Here is a 20,533-nt window from a genome sequence, read left to right on the forward strand (position 1 = left end):
GTATGGATCCACCTGTCAACTCCCGGGTTCAGCGGGGAAGCAATTACAGAAGCCAGACCTTCCACCTTCTGCATCCCACAATGACCTTGGGTCCATACTCCCAGAGGGTTAAAGAATAGGAAAGCTATCAAGGGAGAAGATGGGATACGGAGTTACGGTGGTGGCAATTGTGTGGAGCTACACCCCTCTTATCCTATGGTTTTGTCAGTGTTCCCTTTTTATAAATAAAATAAAATAAAAAGTTTTAATCAGTTTTAGATTTCTACTTGACTTCTTAATATGAACCCTTCAGAATATGGCCAACCAGAACTCTTTTTGTTGTAGGTGTGCCCACTGCCTTGCTCCACGTCCATCGGATCCTTTTGCTCGATTCTGTCAAGAATGTGGCTCTCCCGTTCCGCCCATATTTGGCTGTCGTCTCCCACCCCCAGAAGGAGCTCAGGTGAGCAGGGGAATACTTAAATACTCTCACTGGTTTATTTGACCTCCATTTGCTACAGTAGCACAGTACCTGGCACACAGAAGCCATAAACATGGACATTTGTTGAAAGAACTACTTGTAAATTAATCTTTTAGTGTTTAGACTACTTAAGAATGAAAAAACTTATTTTCAGTATCCTTTCTTTGTTGTGTGCTTTGAAGAAGCATAGGCTGAGAAAGTGATTAAAACCATACTGGTTTAATATCGTAAAAATAAATAAATACATTATTTCTTACTCATATTTCTCTCTGCAACATAGGCATAACAGAGAAACATATTCTATGGTGGGGAAGATAGGATAATGGTTATGCAGACAGACTCTCATACCTAAGGCTCTTGGGTCCCAGGTTCAATCTCTACACCACCATAAGCCAGAATCAAGCAGTGCCTTGGTGAAAAAAAAAAATCTAGAAATAAATGGAGGGATGTGCTAATTACACATCTGCTTTCCTTGGTGTATTGCACCAAAGTAAAAGACTCTGGGGTGGTTGGAGGGGGAGAGTACAGGTCCTGGAAAAGGATGACAGAGGACCTACTGGGGGTTGTATTGTTATGTGGAAAACTGGGAAATGTTTTACATGTACAAACTATTGTATTTACTGTCAACTGTAAAACATTAATCCCCCAATAAAGAAATTTGTAAAAAATTTGTTTTCTAAAGATACATCACTCTGTTAAAGGAATAGTTTGTATAAATTTAAAAGCTTTGACTGCTCAAGTGTAGATAATAATTGATCTTATCCTACCACTAGTTTTGTAGTGAGAAAGCATAGTCATATTTAGAAGAAATCAAAACTGTCACCAAAATGTGTTAGTCTTTTCTGAAGGGAGTTTATATGTTGTTTTACTTATTTATTTTGGATAGAGACAGAGAGAAATTGAGAGGGGGAGAGGGAGACAGAGAGGGAGATACACACATCACACATGTAGCACTTTTTCACCACTGGCGAAGCATTTAGATGAGGACTAGGGGCTTGACTCCATGTCCTTGCACACTCAACCAGGTGCGTCACCTCCTGGCCCCCTGTGTTAATCTTTTCTGGACTTGAGACATTGGTGGTATTTTTATTTGGGGGAGGTCTACAAAATGAAATAAAAGGACCTGTGATGTTAATGAAAAAAAAAAGTTTATTTAAAAATACATATTGTAGCCTTCACTTTTGATGACTATTTTTACTATATATAGTGTTTACTTTATTTATTAACTATTGTGTTATTGCCACCAAGATTATCACTGAGGCTCAGTGCCTATGTGACAAATCTGTTGCTGCTGGTACCCATTCTCCTCCCCTTTCCTTTCCTTTCCTTTCCTTTCCTTTCCCTTCCTTCCTTCCTTCCTTCCTTCCTTCCTTCCTTCCTTCCTCTCTCTCTCTCTCTCTCTCTCTCTCTCTCTCTCTCTCTTTCTTTCTTTCTTTCTTTCTTTCTTTCTCTTATTTGATAGGACAAAGAGAATTTGAGAGGGGCTGGGGAGATAGGAAGAAAAATAGAGAGAGAACCACAGACCTGATTCACTGCTTTTGAATTTTCCTTCCTGCAGGGGAGAGGGCTTGAACGCGGGTACCTATGCATGATAAAGTGTGTACTCAACTGGGTGCTCCACCACTTGTCCCCTGTATGTAGTTTTCAAGATTGTTTCATTTATTAACAAGAGAGAGAGAATCAGAACTTCACTCTGCCATATGCGATGCTAGGGATTTTATTTGGGACCTCAGAGTTTCTTTAATTAATTACTTGTAGACACAGACAGAGAGGGAAGGAGGAGGAGAGAGGAGAGAGAGGGGCCAGGTATGATGCATCTGGTTGAGTGCACATTGTACAGTGCACAAGGACCAGGTTTGAACCCCTGGTCCCCACCTGCAGGGGGGAAGCTTCATGAGTGGAGGAGCAGGCCTGCAGCTCTCTCGCGCTCTCCTTCTCTCTCTCCCTCCCTCTCTATTTCCCCCTACCCTCTCTGTTTCTGGCTGTCTCAATCCAATAAAGATACTTAAGAAAGAAAATCTACTAAAAGAGAGAGAGAGAGAGAGCAGAGAGAAGGAGAGAAACTGAGATACCTGCAGCACTATTTCACTGATCATGAAGCTTCCTCCCTGCAGTTGGTGACTGAGGGTTTGAGAAGTCAGGTCCTATTTGAGTATATGTGCTGCCAATCAAGCACAAGAGAACTCAGGTCCTTATGCTCTGTAATGCATGCACTCTACCAGGTGTGCCACTACCTGGCCCCCTCATGTTTTTGGTTACACTGTTTTCTACATTAAACAACTATTAAAAATAAAATAAAATAAACATCTATTGAACTTTTATTTATTTTTATTTTTCTATTTTCTGTGCAGCTCAAGGAAGTGAAGCCAGGGCCTTGTGCCTGCATAATACCTCTGAGCAATTTTCCATTCTTTATTTTTTGAGATAGAAGCAGGGAGAGAGAGACAGAGAGGAAAGAGTTAGAGAGGGTGGGGGTAGATAGCATCATAGTTATGCAAAGAGACTCATGCCTGAGGCTCCAGAGTCCCAGGTTCAATGCTCCACACCTCCAGAGTTGAACAGTGCTCTGGTGTGTGAAAAAAAAAGAAAAAGAAAAGAAAAGAAGAAAGAAAGAGGAAGGAAGAAAGAAAGAATTAGAGAGGACAGGTGGACAGATACCACAGCACTGGTCCAGTATTCATGAAGCTCCTTTGATGTCATCCATTGTGTTTGTGTGGGGTGCCAGGGTTTGAACCCAAGACCTCAAGTACAAGAAAGCAGGTACTTTGCTGAGTGAGTTATCTTCTAGACCTTTTCCCCCACTTAATAGGAACAATAAGACTAAATGTGATTTAAAGAAAAAAATACGGGGTGGAGGGGGGGAGGTTGGGCAGTAGTGCAGCAGGTTAAGCGCACATGGTGCAAAATGCAAGGACTGGTGCAAGGATCCTGGCTCGAGCCTGTGGGTCCCCACCTGCAGGGGGTCACTTCACAGGCAGTGTGAAACAGGTCTGCTTCACAGAAGGTCTGCAGGTGTCTGTCTTTCTCACCCCCTCTCTGTCTCCCCTCCTTTCTCCATTTCTCTCTGTCCTATCCAACAACAGTGACATCAATAACAAAAACAAAAATGACAACAACGATTAAAAAAAACAAAAAAAAACAAGGGCAACAAAAAAGGAAAAATAGCCTCCAGGAGTAGTGGATTCATGGTGCAGGTACCGAGCCCCAGCAATAACTCTGGAGGCAAAAAAAAAAAATTACAGGGGCCAAGTGGTGATGTACCCATTTAGAGTACATGTTTCCATGTGCAAGGACCTGGGTTCAAATCCCCAGACCCCCTCAGCAGGGGAAAAGTTTCATGAACTATGAAGCAGGTCTGTAGTTGTCTTTCTTTTTCTCTTCTTCTCTGTCTCTTCCTCCTTTCTCAGATTTTCTCTGCCCTATCAAATAAAAGAAACAGGAAAAGATGGCTGCCAAATGTGGAGGAATTTTGTGCAGTCACTGAGCCCTAGCTCTAACTCTATTAGCAATTTTTTAAAAAATTACAAAAGAAAATTAAACGTATGTTCTAAGACATGCTTTATATTTCTGTTTTTCCTCCCCAAACAAACTTTGTGCAGATGGGCATATGTGCAGAGTGTGGAAGCCTGGTGCCCATGAACACTTCCATCTGTGTGGTGTGTGAAGCCCCTCTAGCGCTACAACTGCGGCCACAGGCCAGCCTCTACTTGAAGGTAATGAAATGTGATTCTGGAAAATCAGGAACAAAATAAATAGAAAGTAATATTTGAACAGTTAAATGTCTTTCTTCATGGGAGTCGGGCGGTAGCACAGCGGGTTAAGCACATGTGGCGCAAAGCGCAAGGACCAGCCTAAGGATCCCGGTTCGAGCCCCCAGCTCCCCACTTGCAGGGGAGTCACTTAAAAGGCGCCGAAGCAGGTCTGCAGGTGTCTATCTTTCTCTCCCCCTCTCTGTCTTCCCCTCCTGTCTCCATTTCTCTCTGTCCTATCCAACAACGACATTAATAACAACAATAATAACAAAAAACAAGGGCAACAAAAGGGAATGAATAAATAAATAAAATGTCTTTCTTCACATAGTGGAATTGGCTAATAATCACTAAGCTATTATCTGTGAACAAAATCTGTGCCAATTTTGAGGAAGGTATGTTGCTTACCATACATAACTTGACAAGAGAATGTATAATGCTATGAGGGATATATGTAAGTATATCCATAATCTCCCCATAGCTGTGATCTAGGGAGAAACTAATGCAGTTTCCAGTGGAGGGAATGGGAACACAGAACTCTGGTGGTAGAACTCTTATAATTTTGTAAATCAATATTAAATCAGTAAAAAAAACAAAAGCAAAAACAAAAACAAAAAACAAGGCGGGGGGTGGCAGGCAGTGGTGCACAGACCACCATGAGCAAGGACCCAGGTTCAAACCCTTGTCTCTACCTGCAGGGGGAAAGCTTCATGAGTGGTGAAGCAGTGCTGCAGGTGTGTCTCTTTCTTTCTCCTTCTCTACTTCCCCTTCCCCTCTCAATTTCTCTCTGTTTAATCAAATAAAAATTATTTTAAAAAGGAAGGGAATACAGAACTTTCAATTAGATATGGTCTATTGCAGCAGGTGCAATGACTCTAATGGGCACATTGGAGAGGGGCCTGAGAAGAGGGTGGGGACCCAGTGTCCTCTGGTGGATTAAGATGACCTGTGACACTGCTTCACCACTCACAAAGCTTTCCCCTTACATGTGGGGACCTGGGGTTCAAACTCAGGTCATTGTACATTGTAACATGTGTGTTCAACCAGGTGTGCCACCACCCAGCCTCCAAGGCTTCTCCTAGGCAGTGGGGAGTGGGCTCAAACCTGGCTTACGCCTGTGGCAAAGTTCACTACCCAAGTGAGCTATTTTGCTGTCCCTCTTCTTACTGTTATTATTTTCTGTATTACAATGTATCTTCAGATTCTTGACTCAGAAGATTGCAGGAATCACTTGTTTTCTCGGGCAGTCTTTCTACTATCCCATTTCTAAGTGAGAAACTACAGAGTATAATTAAATTAATATTTGTCAGAAATTCCCATAGGGGAAGGCATAGTTGAAGAATTAGATTACTTGTAAACACATAGACAAGATTGTGGTGGTCTGAGGTCTTGTTCAAGCCATAAGATAGAGAACATACCAGTGAAGCAGGGCTGCAGGTGTCTATCTTTCTCTCCCACCTCTGTCTTCCCCTCCTCTCTCCATTTCTCTCTGTCCTATCCAACAATGACAACATCAATAACAACAACAATAATAACTACAACAATGATAAAAAAACAAGGGCAGCAAAAGGGAAAATAAATATATATATAGAAAGAGAGAGAGAGAACATAATATCACAATCTCCACACTGAAAAGAAAATAATTGTCAGATAATAAATGCAATTTTTCAGGTTACCTTCTCACAGTCAAATAAATACTCTTTTTTTTTTTCCATTTTCTTTTTTGTTTGTTTTTAATTTTTAGAACTAAGTTTACTTGTCTGACGCTATTTATATTGTTATAAGCCTAATTCAAGGCTTGGACATTAAAATAGAGCTATAACTGACTGATTGAAAAGATTGTTTGAGGGGCTGGGCAGTGACTCACTGGGCTAAACACTTATGCTACCATGTGCAAGGTCCAGTTCCAGTTCCTGGTCCCTGCCTGCAGAGGGGATGTTCCCTGAGCAGGGAAGCAGTACTGCAAATGTCCTTCTCTATCCCCCTCAATTTCTCTCTGTCCTATCAAATAAAAAGAAAGAAAACAAGAAAAGACTGGTGCTTTCTTTTTTTAAAAAATATTTATTTATTTTGTTGTCCTTGTTTTTTTATTGTTGTAGTTATTGTTTTTATTAATGTTGTTGTTAGATAGGACATAGAGAAATGGAGAGAGGAGGGGGAGAGAAAGACACCTGCAGACTCGCTTCAGTGCCTGTGAAGAGACTCCCCTGCAGGTGGGGAGCCGAGGGCTTGAACCAGGATCCGTAATCTGGTCCTTGTGCTTTACCCACTGCTCTACTGCCCGACTCCTGACTGATGGCTTCTATGAATGCTTTTTTCTTAATCAGAGGAACACATTTTTCTTACTCTCTGTTTTCAAGGAGAAAGTAATCTGCCATGCCTGTGGTACAGGGAATCCTGCTTACCTGAGACACTGTGTCACCTGTGAGAGGGCCCTGCCTTCATCACGACAGGTAGGCGAACTGCATGTGCCAGCTCATATTTATTGGCTGCTAAATATTCAGCGTTAACGATAACAAAGAAGTATAATCGCTGGAGGGGAAGGAGTTCGTAGAAGGGTGAAAAGAGACCATAGCTTCTCTTTGAAAACAATTACAGGCATGGAGATAGGAACTAACTTTGTGTAAGTGTTCTCCTGTGTGTACTTGCTTCAAGAATCAGCCAGCTTCTGCTTATTATGATTCCAGTACCTCTGTACATAATGAGTGGATCTTAGCTGCTTGTTGTGTGGGATTCATTTGGTGTGATCTTGTACTATCATTACTAGAAGGAAAATCTGTATAGTAGTTTTTTTAATTATAAAATTTTAAACTACTTAACAAAAGTCCTGTTTGTTATGTTATATTAACAAAAGTTCTTGTTTCTTTTTCAAAACTGAGACCAAACTATGCTAATAATCTGACAGATTTAATATAAAAAACAATATATTCCCAAATTAGATCTGATACAGCTTTAAGGTAGCCTTTGTTGATTGTTACTTCTCTGACTTAGGATAGTTGCAGATTCCTTGTCATTCTATCATCAGTAAATTACATTTTGAAATGTTCCCAGGGGGAGGCGGGCAGTAGCACAGCAGGTTAAGTGCACATGGCGCCAAGTCCTAGGACCGATGTAAGGATCCCGGTTCGAGCCCTCGGCTCCCACCTCCAGGGGTGTCACTTCACAAGCAATGAAGCAGGTCTGCAGGTGTCTGTCCATCTTTCTCTCCCCCTCTCTGTCTACCCCTCTTCTCTCCATTTCTCTCTATTCTATCCAACAACGAAGACAGACAACAATAATAACTACAACAATAAAACAAGGGTAACAAAAAGGGAATAAATAAATAAGTAAATATTTAAAAAATGTTCCCAGGTACCCAAGACAAAAATAATGACTCAGTTATAGAACACATGCCATCCTTATGTGAAGCTCTGGTGTCTGTTTCTGGAAACTCATAGATAGCACCAAGGATGAAAATGGTAGGGTTCCTGGCTTGTGGAGTAGAACTTTGGTGTCTATCTCTCATTCCTTCTTTCTTAAAAATATAAGATGAGAATTTTACTGGGGAAGCAATTCATCAGTATTATACCTGCAAAAGATCCCAAATTAGCTTTCTAGTAATGAGGGGGAGGTGGGGCAGAAACAGACAGCAGCATATAAAAGATAACAGTGGCACTTTACAATTCTTGGACTGATCTTACTAACAGATTAAAATTATCAGGCAAAAACTTTATCTTCTGACATTCTGGACTTCTTATATAAATAACAAAGTAATTTAAGTTGATTTTATTAACTGTCAGTAACATAGTAACTTCTGGGTCTTACCAACAATAAACATTGTTTCAGGAGCAATTTCAAAATTAAATTTGTTTTCAAAATTTAATTTCCTTCTGAATGGCATATTGGAATCTAGATGTTGCAATAGGAGCATTTATCATAAAGTTCCATTGAAATAACAATGAATGTTCAGTCTGATAGTTTTATATCTTTTCTTTGTATAGCAGCATTAATATGAATTGGGGTAAGGTAACTTTCTTTTTATTTCTTTATTGGGGGATTGATGTTTTACAGTCAAGAGTAAAGACAATAGCTATTACATGCACAGCATTTCTCAATTTTCCACATAACAATACAACCCCCACTAGGTCCTCTGCCATCATGTTCCAGGATCTGAACCCACCCCCCTCCACCTACCCCAGAGACTTTTACTTTGGTACAATACACCAACTTTTCTTTCTTTAGTGCAGTATTAAATTAGAAAGTTCACTTGAACAGTAGATACATTTAAATGAAAGGTCTGAAGGATTTATATTTAGAAGCCCAAGTTGGCAAGTTTTATACCAATGCTCTATTTTTATAGTAAGGTAAGTTAATTAAATCTAAAGCAAAAGTTGGTGAAGGGTTTTTTTTAGTTCATCTCAAGGATTCTCCCACTAATTGCACAAAAATTGAATGAGGTTAAGTATACCCAATGAAAGTTTTCTTTCTCTGTCTCTTTAATTCTTTTAAAACTGACATGACCTTTTTCTGAATAGATGTTTGTTTTATGATAACAGAGCAGTCTCTGAAGTGAAACAGGTGATATAGCTGGACAAGTACAGTTAATTGCAGTATTTATCTTTATGGAAAATTTGTCTTTAGAAAACATTTTCCCTAATGTGTGCACTTTTATATAGAAACTATATGGCAGTACCATATAATTATCAGTTGAGTCTTTCATTCACTACTTGAATGACTCCCAAATACCAAGACACCAAGCACTATGCCAAGAGGGTAATAATGTGTAATGATAATCCTTTCCCTTAAAGAAACAAAAGCCCAGTAGAAAACAAAATGAAAAGGAATTAAACTGGTATGCAGAACTTGTTTGTATAATTAAGTGTCCTACATAAGTTTAATTAAGCACCTAGCCATCTTCCCCTAGGCCCTGGATACCAGGCAAGCTTTGGAATTGAAGAGTCATGGATAAGAGTCAGGCTTCAGTCAGTTGGGCTGGGCTTCAATTTTGGTTTTTATCCTCTGTGCCTCAGTTTTCCACCACGGTAAAACAGATATAAATAGACTCAGAAGGTTTTGTGTGGATTGATGTGAGGGTAGAGAGGTAGTGCTCAGAATAGTACCTACACTTAGTAGGACATTAGATAGGAATATTTTGTAGCACACCCATTCGGGAGATAAAATAACCTTTTATGGGTGAGGGTAGATAGAATAATTATTATGCAGGAGTCAGACGGTTGTGCAGTGGGTTAAGCACACATGGCGCAAAGCTCGAGAACCGGCATAAGGATCCCGGTTCGAGCCCCCGACTTCCCACCTGTAGGGGAGTCGATTCACAAGCGGTGAAGCAGGTCTGCAGGTGTCCATCTTTCTCTCCCCCTCTCTGTCTTCCCCTCCTCTCTCCATTTCTCTTTGTCCTAACAATGATGACATCAATAACAACAACAACAATAGCTACAACAACAGTAAAAAACAACAAGGACAACAAAAGGGAAAATAAATAAATATTTTTAAAAATTAAAAAAATAATAAAAGATTTTTTAAAAAAGAATAATTATTATGCAAAGAGATTGTCATGGAGGCTGGGTGGCAGTGCACTGGGTTAAAGCTCACATAGCACAAAGAGCAAGGACCTATTCAAAGATCCCAGTTCAAGCCACCAGCTCCCCACATGCAATTGGGTCACTTCAGCAGGTCTGCAGGTGTCTATCTTTTTCTCTCCTTCTCTATCTTCCCCTCCTCTCTCAATTTTTCTTTGTCCTATCCAATAAAAATGGAAAAAATGGCCTCCAGGAATAGTGGATTCGTAGTGCAGGCACTGAGCCCCAGTGATAACCCTGGAGGCAAAAACCAAAAACCACCAACAAAGAGATTGTCATGCCTGAGTTTCCAAAGTCCCAGGTTCAATCCCCTGCACCACCATAGAGCTGCAAGAGCTGAGCAGTGCTTTGGTAACAAATAAACAAAAACAACTCTTACCAGGCAACAGTGAGTAACAGGAGCAAAGTTTTTTTTTTTTTTCTTTATGGGGGGGGGTTAATGTTTTACACTCAACAATAAAATACAGTAGTTTGTAACATTTCCCAGTTTTCCACATAACAATTCAACCCCCACTAGGTCCTCCTCTATCATTATTATGTTCCAGAACCTGAACCCTCTCCTCCCCACCATCACCCCAGAGTATTTTACTTTGGTGCAATATACAAGGAGCAAAAACTTTTTTTTAAATTTCTTTATAGGAGAATTAATGTTTTACATTCAACAGTAAATACAGTAGTTTGTAGATACATAACATTTCTCAGTTTTCCATATAACAATACAACCCTCACTGGGTCCTCTGAAGGATCTGTATTCTCCCCACCCACCCACCCCAGAGTCTTTTACTTGGGTGCAATATGCCAATTCCAGTTCAGGTTCTACTTGTGTTTTCTTTTCTGATCTTGTTTTTCAACTTCTGCCTGAGAGTGAGATCATCCCATATTCATCCTTCTGTTTCTGACTTATTTCACTTAACATGAATTTTTCAAGGTCCATCCAAGATCAGCTGAAGACGGTGAAGTCACCATTTTTTACGGCTGAGTACTATTCCATTGTGTATATAGACCACAAAAAGGAGCAAAACTTCTAATTCAAGTCTGCTTGATAGTTGCAGAAATTCTCACAAAATAATTTTATCTCTCTCCTCAAATTAAAAGCAATTCTTTTAGTGTGTTAGGAACGGAAAATAAGTTTAAATATCCCAAATGATAAGCAGAACCTTAGGACAGAAGAGAAAAGTAACGACATCTTCTGTAGCTTAGCTGTCTGAGCTGGTTCTAACCCTTATGGTGTCATTTTATTCAGAGTGTTACAAGGAAATCATCCAAGGCTCTCTACCTTTGCTACTAAGGATGCTGAGAAATTTCAGGATAGGGGAGACACTAAACTTTCTGTGAAGAAAGTTTAGTGTCCAAACTTTCTGTGAAGAAATGCTTGCTCTTTGTGCCAGCTTACTCTTGATAGAGGTCACTGTAGTGTTGTTGTTTGTTTTATTTTTTGTTTTGCTTTGTTTTCTGATGAAATTATAGTATTCCTAGGGTTTGCTTTGGACTTTTTTCTGGTCTGAGCTGGAGCTGGATTAGAGAATCTAGTATTAGTGTCTGTATCAATGTACTTGTGTTTATCAGTCCATGTACAGGGGAGATAAGGCCCCTTCTCCACTCACTCAGAATGGGGAGACCATTTCCTGCTCCAAATGTGGTCGTCAGAATCACCGGGAAGCTTGCTTCTGTGACTGGTGTGGAGCCAAGGTGGGTACTTGGTGGTTTTGTTTTGTTTAATTTTGTATTGTTTTACCAGAGCACTGTTAGCTCTAGATTATGGTGGCACAGAGGATTGAACCTGAGCCCTTGGAGTCTCAGGCATGAAAGACTTTTGTATAACCATTATGCTATTTCCCCTGTCCCAAATGTGGGTATTTTAAAGCTGATGTCTCACTTTTATGCCAGAACCAGTGACCTCCTTTTTCATCATCTTGCAGAAATGACTTGTTAGGATTTGATTACTGATGATGCTTATTTACCTGAGAAGCTGGAGAGAAAAATAGTGAATTACCTTAAAAAAAAAAAAAAGAATTATTCCATTCCTCTTTTGATTTACATTCTATAATATAAAACTTTTTCATTTGTTGACAACTGGCATCTCTATGTTTTACAAATTTTACCTTTTAAATAAAATCTTCATATTATATAATTTTAGTCGATGCATATTGAATGCAAGTAATACAGTTTATAATCCTACAGCTCTCCTGCTCAGAAACCATCAGGATTACTCAGTTCCTAAAATGTACTCAGTCATTCAATGAATACATGAATAAACTTACAGCTTAATATGAATGCTGACTGAGCTCTTTTCACTTAGCAGTCTTGGTAGTTGCCTCCTCATTCTTTCTAGTGTCTTCATAATATTATACTATTAACCACTATTACCAAACATCTATTGTTATTTCTATTTATTTCCTCATACCCAACAATCAGAGGTCAGAGAGATGGTTCACTGAGTGAGGCACATGCTTTGTTATGGATATGCCACCACATGGAAGGTGCTATGAAACTGGAAGATGCTCCAATACTGTGGTGTCTCTTCCTCTCTCTGCCTCTGTTCCTCAGTGTTTATCTGAATGAAAAAAGCAGCCCAAAGCAATGAAACCACACATACAAGAAGCGTTGGCCCAGCAAGAAGAAAACACACACACATATGCACGTGCACTTGGGATGACCTTTATTGTTGAATTGTCATGATGTCTTTTTCTATGCAAAAACATGTCATGACTTTTCTCACAAACCAATATAATTCTTTGTATACTTTTCCACTCATAAGATAACTTCTAGAATTGTATCAATTACTGAGTATGAGATATGGTAATTTTATTTTGATGGCTAGAGATTACATTGTATGGTTTAGGAGTAATTTATATGGGAATGTTATAACTGGTATTCATAATCACTAAAAAAAATTGTATTCTCTAGCCAGGAGCTCTTGCTTGCTGCACTGTTTGCCCTAAATGTGGGGCCAGCAATTACCCGACTGCCCAGTTCTGTGGTTGCTGTGGTATTTATTTGAAGCCCTTGGCAAAGCGTAGCCTGGACAACAGCCTGACTCTAGCTGCTGGAGAACTGGGCCCTTTTGGTCAGGTGAGGCCTCCCTTGTAAGAACTGAAGCTAAATACATGTACAAACTACTTTATTTTACTGTTGACTGTAAACCATTCATTCCCCCCAATAAAAAAAAAAAATAGACCTGAAGCTAGGAAGAGGTTGTAACTTTGAATTTGTGAACTCTATCCTGTAAATCTACCAGGGAAAGAGTCAGGTATTTTATACATGGGCTTCCTTCTTTCCTTCCTTCCTTCCTTCCTTCCTTCCTTCCTTCCTTCCTTCCTTCCTTCTTTTCTTTCTTCCTTTCTACCAGAGAAGTAATCAGCTTTAGCTTGTGGTGGTGCTGGAGACTGAACCTGGGGCTTTTGAGCCTCAGGAATGAAAGCTATTTGCATAACCACTATGTTATCTCTCGAGCCCTAGAATGTATTTTTTTTTCCCCTTAACTTTCTTATGTAACACATCAAGTGCTGTTCCTCTCCTCTTTTTTGCTTTCTTACTTTTGAAAACTCATGTAGATGTATAAAAGTGCTTTTGCCATTTTTAACACGTGGACAAAGTTTGAGGAAAATCTCACAAAGTTGTTTTCAGAAGGACCGAATCTCTAATTTTGAGCTAGTCTTCTATAACTTCTTTTTTAAAATATATTTTTATTATCTTTATAAATTTATTGGATAGAGACAGCCAGAAATTGATCAGGAAGGGGGTGATAGAGAGGGAAAGAGGTAGAGAGACACCTGCATCACTACTTCCCCACTCGTGAAGCTTTCCCCCTGCAGGTGGGGAGCGGGGCCTTGAACCAGGGTCTTGCTCACTGTAACACATGTGTTCAACCAGGTGTGCCACCACCTGGCCCCTTTTTATGAATTTCTTTATTCTACGTAATGTTACAGGTTTTTGTTGTTGTTGTTGTTTTTTAATATGTAAGGGCTGGGGTATGTTTCATGCCTGAGGCTCCAAGGTCCCAGGATTAATCCCTAGCACCACCATAATCCTGAACTGAGCAGTGTTCTGATGTTTCTCTCCTTCTCTCTGTGTGTGTATCTCTCTACCCATTTTTTGTATGTCTCTCATCAAAATAAAAATATTAAAATATATACTTAATTTATATACTGGATAGAGACAGAGAGAAAGGGGGGATATAGAGGAAGAAAGAGAGATACCCACAGTGCTGATTCACTGCTTGTGAAGCTTTTCTGCTAAAGGTGGGGACCTAGGGCTTAAATCTAAGCCTTCACACTTTGTAATATGTGCACTCTACCACAAGCACCACTGTCTTGCTCCAGGATTTCTCTTTTTTCTTCATTAGGAGAATGTGAAGATGGATCATTATAGAGAGAATGCTCATACTTTTAGCAACCTCACATTCATTTTCAAGGAGTTAGTGGCCTTAACCCAGGTGGAAAGACCTGAGACTGCTGCATATTTGTGTAGATGAAGCAAAGACATTCTTTCCTCACGTACCTGCTTCGCATCAGCTGGGAATTGATTGTAGTACATTAATTTTATTAGAATTTTTCTTCTATTATAAAATTTGTTCTGGCAAATTTTTTGCACTGGCACACCTGGTTAAGCGCACATAGTATGATGCACAAGGACCTGTGCAAGGATTCGGGTTCGAATCCCTGCTCCCAACCTGCAGGGGGTCTGCTAGGTCTGCAGGTGTCTATATTTCTTCCCTTGTATGTCTCCCCTTCCTCTCTCAATTTTCCTCTGTCCTAATAAAATGGAAAAAAATTGGCAGCCAGGAACAGTGGATTCGTAGTGCCAGCACTGATCTCCTGATCCCCAGCAATAACCCTAGAGGCAAAAAAAAAAGGAAAAGAAAATTTGTTTCAACAAGTATGAAACTATATGGGGGAGTTGGGCAGTAGCACAGCAGGTTAAGCGCACATGGCGTGAAGCTCAGGGTCCGGTTTAAGGATCCCAGTTCAAGCCCCAGTCTCCCCACCTGCTGGGGAGTTGCTTCACAGGCAGTGAAACAGGTGTCTGTCTTTCTGTCCCCCATTTGTCTTCCCCCCCTCCATTTCTCTCAGTCCTATCTAACAACGACAATATCAATAACAACAACAATAATAACTACAACAACAATAAAAAACAAGGGCAACAAAAGGGAAAATAAATAAATATTAAAAATTTTAAGTATGAAACTATATATATGGTATTCATCATGTGAGTGTTGTACCCCACTAGATGCAGTGCTGTTGTGCACTCCATAAACTGCACACCCTTTCATGAAAGTCTCTTCAAATCCCCAGTTTCAGATGCAGGAGAATATCTTAGAGAAGATGTTAATCCCAGTAGTTGTGTATGGTTGGATAGTAAAATCTATGTTCCATTGGATTATAACTCTGAGAAGCTTGATATTTTCCAGATGTCAGATGGCTGACATGGATATATCAGTTTATTTACTAAGTTATGGCAGCAAATAGCCAAGGGGATGAATCTGGCTTCAGTGATTAAACTGGGAGTTACAGAGAGTACAGAACACCTGTTGCTATGCTTCACATTGGTTTAACGACAAACACCCATCCACGTTGGCTGCAGAGTCCAGGGGGTGGCATCCCCATCTGGAAGTTTCCAAGTTCAGGCTTCAGGGCCTTTGGAAGTAATTTAAGCAGGGGCGTCCACTCTAGGGCTGTGTACGGGATTGGGAGGCTGAGCAGGGAGAGAAGGAGGGAGGGAGGGAGGGGGGTAAGGGGAGAGAGAGAGAAACAGAGAGACTACAGCACCAAAGCTTCTGGCAAACCAATGTTGTGGTTCCCAGGCTTGAACCTGATTCATACATGTGGCAGAGCAGTACACTAAAGTGAGATACTTTGCTGACCCAATGAATTATAATAACTTAATTAATTCTCATCTTGCTCACAGGGAAAAAAAAAACTCTAATTAGAAGTAAAGGCTCTCAGAAAAATTGTGCTGGGCTTTTAATCTAAAAGGGTATCTGTGGGGCCAGGGTGTGGCACTGGTTTAAATGCACATAGTACGAAGTGCAGGGACCTGAGCAAGGATCCCAGTTTGAGCCCCAAGTGGTGAAGCAGGTCTGCAGGTGTGTCTCTCTCTCTCCTTCTCTCTGTCTTCTCCTCCACTCTCAATTTCTCTCTGTCCTATCCAATAAAATGGGGGGGGGGGGAAATGCCCACCAGCAATGGTGGATTTGTCGTGCAGTCACTGAGCCCCAGCAATAAGCCTGGAGGCAAATAAGATTAAATTAAATTAAATTAAAATTTTAAGTTAAATAAGAGTATCTGTGTACATGGAGGTGAGTGGGTGTGAGCATGCCAGGGCTTCACATCTGTACCACTCCACCACTTCCAGCACTCTTTTCTGTTTAATTTAAAATAGAAACAGAAAGAGAGAGGAAGACAGAGAGACAGAGAAACACCACAGCAACTGTTATGCATGATGCTCCCATGTGGTGACAAGGGCTCAAACCCAGGAGGTCCCTGCACATGGCAAAGTGTGCATTTTACCAAGAGAGTCATCTCGGTAAAAAAAAATAATAAAGTTAGCTTTTTTTGTTTATTTGTGTTTGTAGCCCTTGTCTCATCCTTCTTACCTCTTGGTCCCTGTAACTCCTAGTTTAATCATTGAAGCCAGATCCATCCCTTTGGCTATTTACTACCACAATTTAGTAAATCAAGTGATATATCCATGTCAGCCATCTGACATCTGGAAAATGTCAAGCTTCTCAGAGTTATAAACTAATGGATTACCTTTCTACCTTCTCTGTCTCTATCTAAAGTGAATCGATAAATGAGAGTGTTGTTTTGTGTCTTCTCCTTGCTTATATAGCCCCAATCTGCTTGGCAGTCCCCAAGTGTCCTTTTGCCTAAATCTGATGCTGGGACTAAGAAAGACACAGGTACACAGACCACTGGCCTTTTCTACCCATCTGGCAAGCTGCTAGCAAAAAAGGAACTGGATATGGCTTCTCAGAAGCAGAGGCAGGAGAAAATGAGTGACCATAAACATCTTCTTACAGCTGTCAGCCCAGGAAGAGGTGAGGATAAAGATATGTTTTTCTTGTTGGGAGGGAGCTCACTTACTCTCTCTGTGTGAGGGGAAATTTCATTTTTCTTCTTTTAAATTTGTTTTTAAGTATAAGAAGTAGGTTCACATTTTCTTTTTAAATTTTTTATTATCTTTTTAAAATTTTTATTTATAAAAAGGAAACACTGACAAAAACCGCATGAGGGGTGCAACTCCACACAATTCCCACCACCAGAACTCCTTATCCCATCCCCTCCCTTGATAGCTTTCCTATTCTTTATCCCTCTGAGAGGTGGAAGGTCTGGCTTCTGTAATTGCTTATCTTTATTCATTTATTGCATATAGACAGCTAGAAATTGAGAGGGAAGGGGAGAGAGAGACAGAGAGACACCATTTAAAAATGCATAGAAGGGTGGGAGAGTTTGTAAAACAAACTCTCAGGCCTGGGCCTCTGAGGTTCCAGGTTCATTTCCTTGTACCATCATAAGCCAGAGCTGAATAGTGCTCTGGTAAAAAAGAAATAATAATAAAATAATAATAATTGATAAAATAGAAATAAAAACTAAATTATAAAAACAGTATTTAAAATAGCATCACTTTTATTGTGATAATTTTACCATTTTTATTTTATTTTAAAATTTTCATTGTTTTTAATATTTTAATAGAGACAGAAATTGAGAGGGAAGGAGGAGATAGGGAGAAAGAAAGAGATATACCTGCACCACTGCTTCACCACTTGTGAAGCTTCTCCCCTGCAGGTAAGAGGCTTGAATCTGGGTCCTTGTACCAGATAACATGTAACAGGTGCATCACCACCCAGCCCTCCTCTGCTTTCTTCCATTCCTTCTATCTTTTTTTTTTTTTTTTCCAGATAGAGAAGGAGAGGCAAAAAGGTAGCTTCCTTCAACGTGGTAGGGGCCAGGTTCAAACCTGTATCATTCACCATGAACATTTTTCTTTACCTCATAAGAATTGTTCATGTGAATTGGTTTACCTTCTTTAGGGTACTGGAGAAAACAGTTGGATCACATATCAGCCCACCTGAGGTCTTATGCTCAGAACAACCCTGAATTTCGGGCCTTGATAGCAGAACCCAGGATGGGAAAGGTGGGTGAATAGTCAATGGAGCTTCCACTCCAGTGTTGCATGGGACCAGCTGAAATTCTTTCCTCATGCTTTACTGTAATTGCACTTGACTTGGCTCCTTCATCTTCCCTGCATGCCTTCCACGCTTCCTTTCTTTCCTCCCTTGCAAGCATTAGTTTAGTGAATCACTTCCATGTGATCTTGTCTCCGAATCTGCTTCTGGGTACCTGGCTTAGGACACTGATTTTAGGTGCCATATACTGTGAAAAATTTGGTGGTCAGAGCTGACAAGCCCAGAAGTATGTAGTTTAAACAAATTAAGCACTTAAATTCCACACTATGCTAATAGCAATAGTAATCATGAGAAATACAACTTAACCTTGCAGTCAGCAACTGCAGAGTTCATCCCTAGTCCTCACAACAAACCTCCTGGGTCTTGGGTAGGAGTGTTCCCCCTTGTGATTTTTTAAAAATATTTATTATCTACCCTTTTGTTGCCCCTGTTGTTTTTATTGTTGCTGTAGTTATTATTGTTGTTATTGATGTCATCATTTGTTGTTGTTGTTGCCAGGTGTCGGGCTGCACCGCGGAGAAGGGAGAGAGAGAGAGAGGAGGTCTGGAACAAGTGGGGTACACAAATCTTTATTATAGGATGGGGGGGCTCAGGCCACGTGGAGTCAGCCGACAATGGCCGTCCCCACTACCTCACCACGCAGAGAGAGAGAGAGAGAGCGCGACCCGAAGGAGCCCAGCGAGAGAGAGTGAGAGAGGGAGCCGAGAGCCCAGAGAGAGGGGGGGGGAGTGAGGGGGCTTTTATTGGGCAATAACCAGGGGTGACGTGTGGGGGCAGGATTGGTTGAAGGGGGCACTGCGGGGTGTGGTAAAACCTGGGGGCGGAGACTGCATCAGAATAATTCCTCAGCATCAATCATTGTTAGATAAGACAGAGAGAAATGGAGAGAGGAGGGGGAGACAGAGAGGAGGAGAGAAAGATAGACACCTGCAGACCTGCTTCACTGCCTGTGAAATGACCCCCCTGCAGGTGGGAAGCTGAGGTTCGAACCAGGATCCTTACACCGGTCCTTGCACTTCAAGCCACCTGCGCTTAACCCGCTGCACTATGGCCCGACTCCCCCCCCTTGTGATTTTTTTTAATGGCCTTGATAGTCTTCCTTTCAAAAAGTGGAGTGTGCCCCCATTTCTTCCCTTGAATCTGGGTGAGCAAGTGACTGGTGATACTATGGGACTCCAAATGTTTTGTCATATAAGGCTGTGAGACCTGCTCTTACTTGGCATACATATTTTTAACACTCCTTGGAATATAGCCACACTCCTGTGAGAAACCCCAGTCACATGGAGTGGCTACATGAAGTTACACCCATCTGCTTTCCAAGCTAAGTCCAGTTCTCATGTCATCAGGGCTCAGGAGCCAGGCAGACGAATGATTAGGTATAGGACCAGGTCTATAGCCATTTCAGTCTGCCAGCTAAGGCCTCAGATATGTGGAGCTATCCCAACAATTCCTTGCCTGAATCTATGGACATAATAAAATGGTGGTGGTTTAATGCTACTGAGTTTGGGGGTAGTTTTTTTTACGCTATAGCTGGTCATCAGAACAAGCTTTTTTGATGCCCAGGATAGTGGACTCGGAGTTTCAGTAATCTTCCCAGGACTGCATTGCTACAGAAATAAATCCAGGGTTTGAAGTTTTTCCCCACTCCCAGGCTCTTTCTCTGGCACTTCACCTTTGTGAGACACTTTCATGAGACAATCTTGTCCTGTGTCAAAAGACTAAAGGGAAACTTTTAAAATAAGCCTGTTTGCTCCTCTGTCACCAAAGTAGGCCAACAGTGAAACTGTGTAATTGCCAGGTACTACTAAGCTTCCTTTGAAAAATTGTTTTGGTGGTTTGTAAATTCTCCGTCCTAATCCAGTAGTCTACAAACTACAATCTGAGAAGCAAATGTGCCTGTCATCCAGTTTTATAAATAAGGCTATACTATGTCTCAGTTATACTCATTTATTTATTGTCTGTAGTTGCTTCCATGCTGCAGTGACACTATTAAATATTTAGGATAGACATATGGTCCACACAACCTGTATTTCCTGATTCCTAAATTATTTGTGATCCCTGAATTTATATAAATTCTTCCTCCCACTCCTTAAGAGAAGGCTACTCACCTGTGATAATTTAGTCCTTGACTGCCAAGCCCTGGCTCCAATGACACCTTTTCTTAATGGATGACATTCACTCATATGACTTGATTAAATCTAGGCATGTCTCTTATAGTGCATATAAGTTTGCATCTTGCATTCTTGTCCAGTCTGGCAGTCTGCTTTCTGACTGACTGATTTGTTCATGTATAATTAATGGAAGTATAGGAATGGCTGTAATGTTGCTCTTTGTGTTCTATTTTATCTGATTTGGTACCTGTTTCCCTTTTAACTAACTATTTGATTAAAATTGCTGTTTAACATCTCAGAATGTGTTGGCTGATGTCCAGAGCACTGAGTCTCATGATCAGAGTTGTGAATTCTCTATTATTTTTTCAAAGCTCATCTCTGCTACTGTCCATCAGGATGGTTATGAAGTTAGTCTCAGGCTGAATTATATTCAAGTTTCAAACAAGGTG

At 40.6% G+C, this 20,533-nt stretch overlaps 1 protein-coding gene across 2 annotated transcripts in view; it reads left to right on the forward strand.

Annotated features, from left to right (window-relative positions):
* The window catches only part of DZANK1 (double zinc ribbon and ankyrin repeat domains 1), a 66,858-nt gene that overhangs the window by 35,406 nt on the left and 10,919 nt on the right, over positions 1 to 20,533 (forward strand). For both annotated transcript variants that reach the window (XM_060186364.1, XM_060186359.1), the window contains exons 8-15: positions 325 to 442; positions 4,060 to 4,173; positions 6,570 to 6,662; positions 11,352 to 11,474; positions 12,693 to 12,857; positions 16,617 to 16,824; positions 17,818 to 17,921; positions 20,456 to 20,530. In XM_060186364.1, the coding sequence (XP_060042347.1) occupies positions 325 to 442; positions 4,060 to 4,173; positions 6,570 to 6,662; positions 11,352 to 11,474; positions 12,693 to 12,857; positions 16,617 to 16,824; positions 17,818 to 17,921; positions 20,456 to 20,530 (1,000 nt within the window). The remainder of the gene's footprint in view (positions 1 to 324; positions 443 to 4,059; positions 4,174 to 6,569; positions 6,663 to 11,351; positions 11,475 to 12,692; positions 12,858 to 16,616; positions 16,825 to 17,817; positions 17,922 to 20,455; positions 20,531 to 20,533) is intronic.

This window comes from Erinaceus europaeus, chromosome 1 (assembly GCF_950295315.1).
Source record: "Erinaceus europaeus chromosome 1, mEriEur2.1, whole genome shotgun sequence".
Taxonomy (NCBI): Eukaryota; Metazoa; Chordata; class Mammalia; order Eulipotyphla; family Erinaceidae; genus Erinaceus; species Erinaceus europaeus.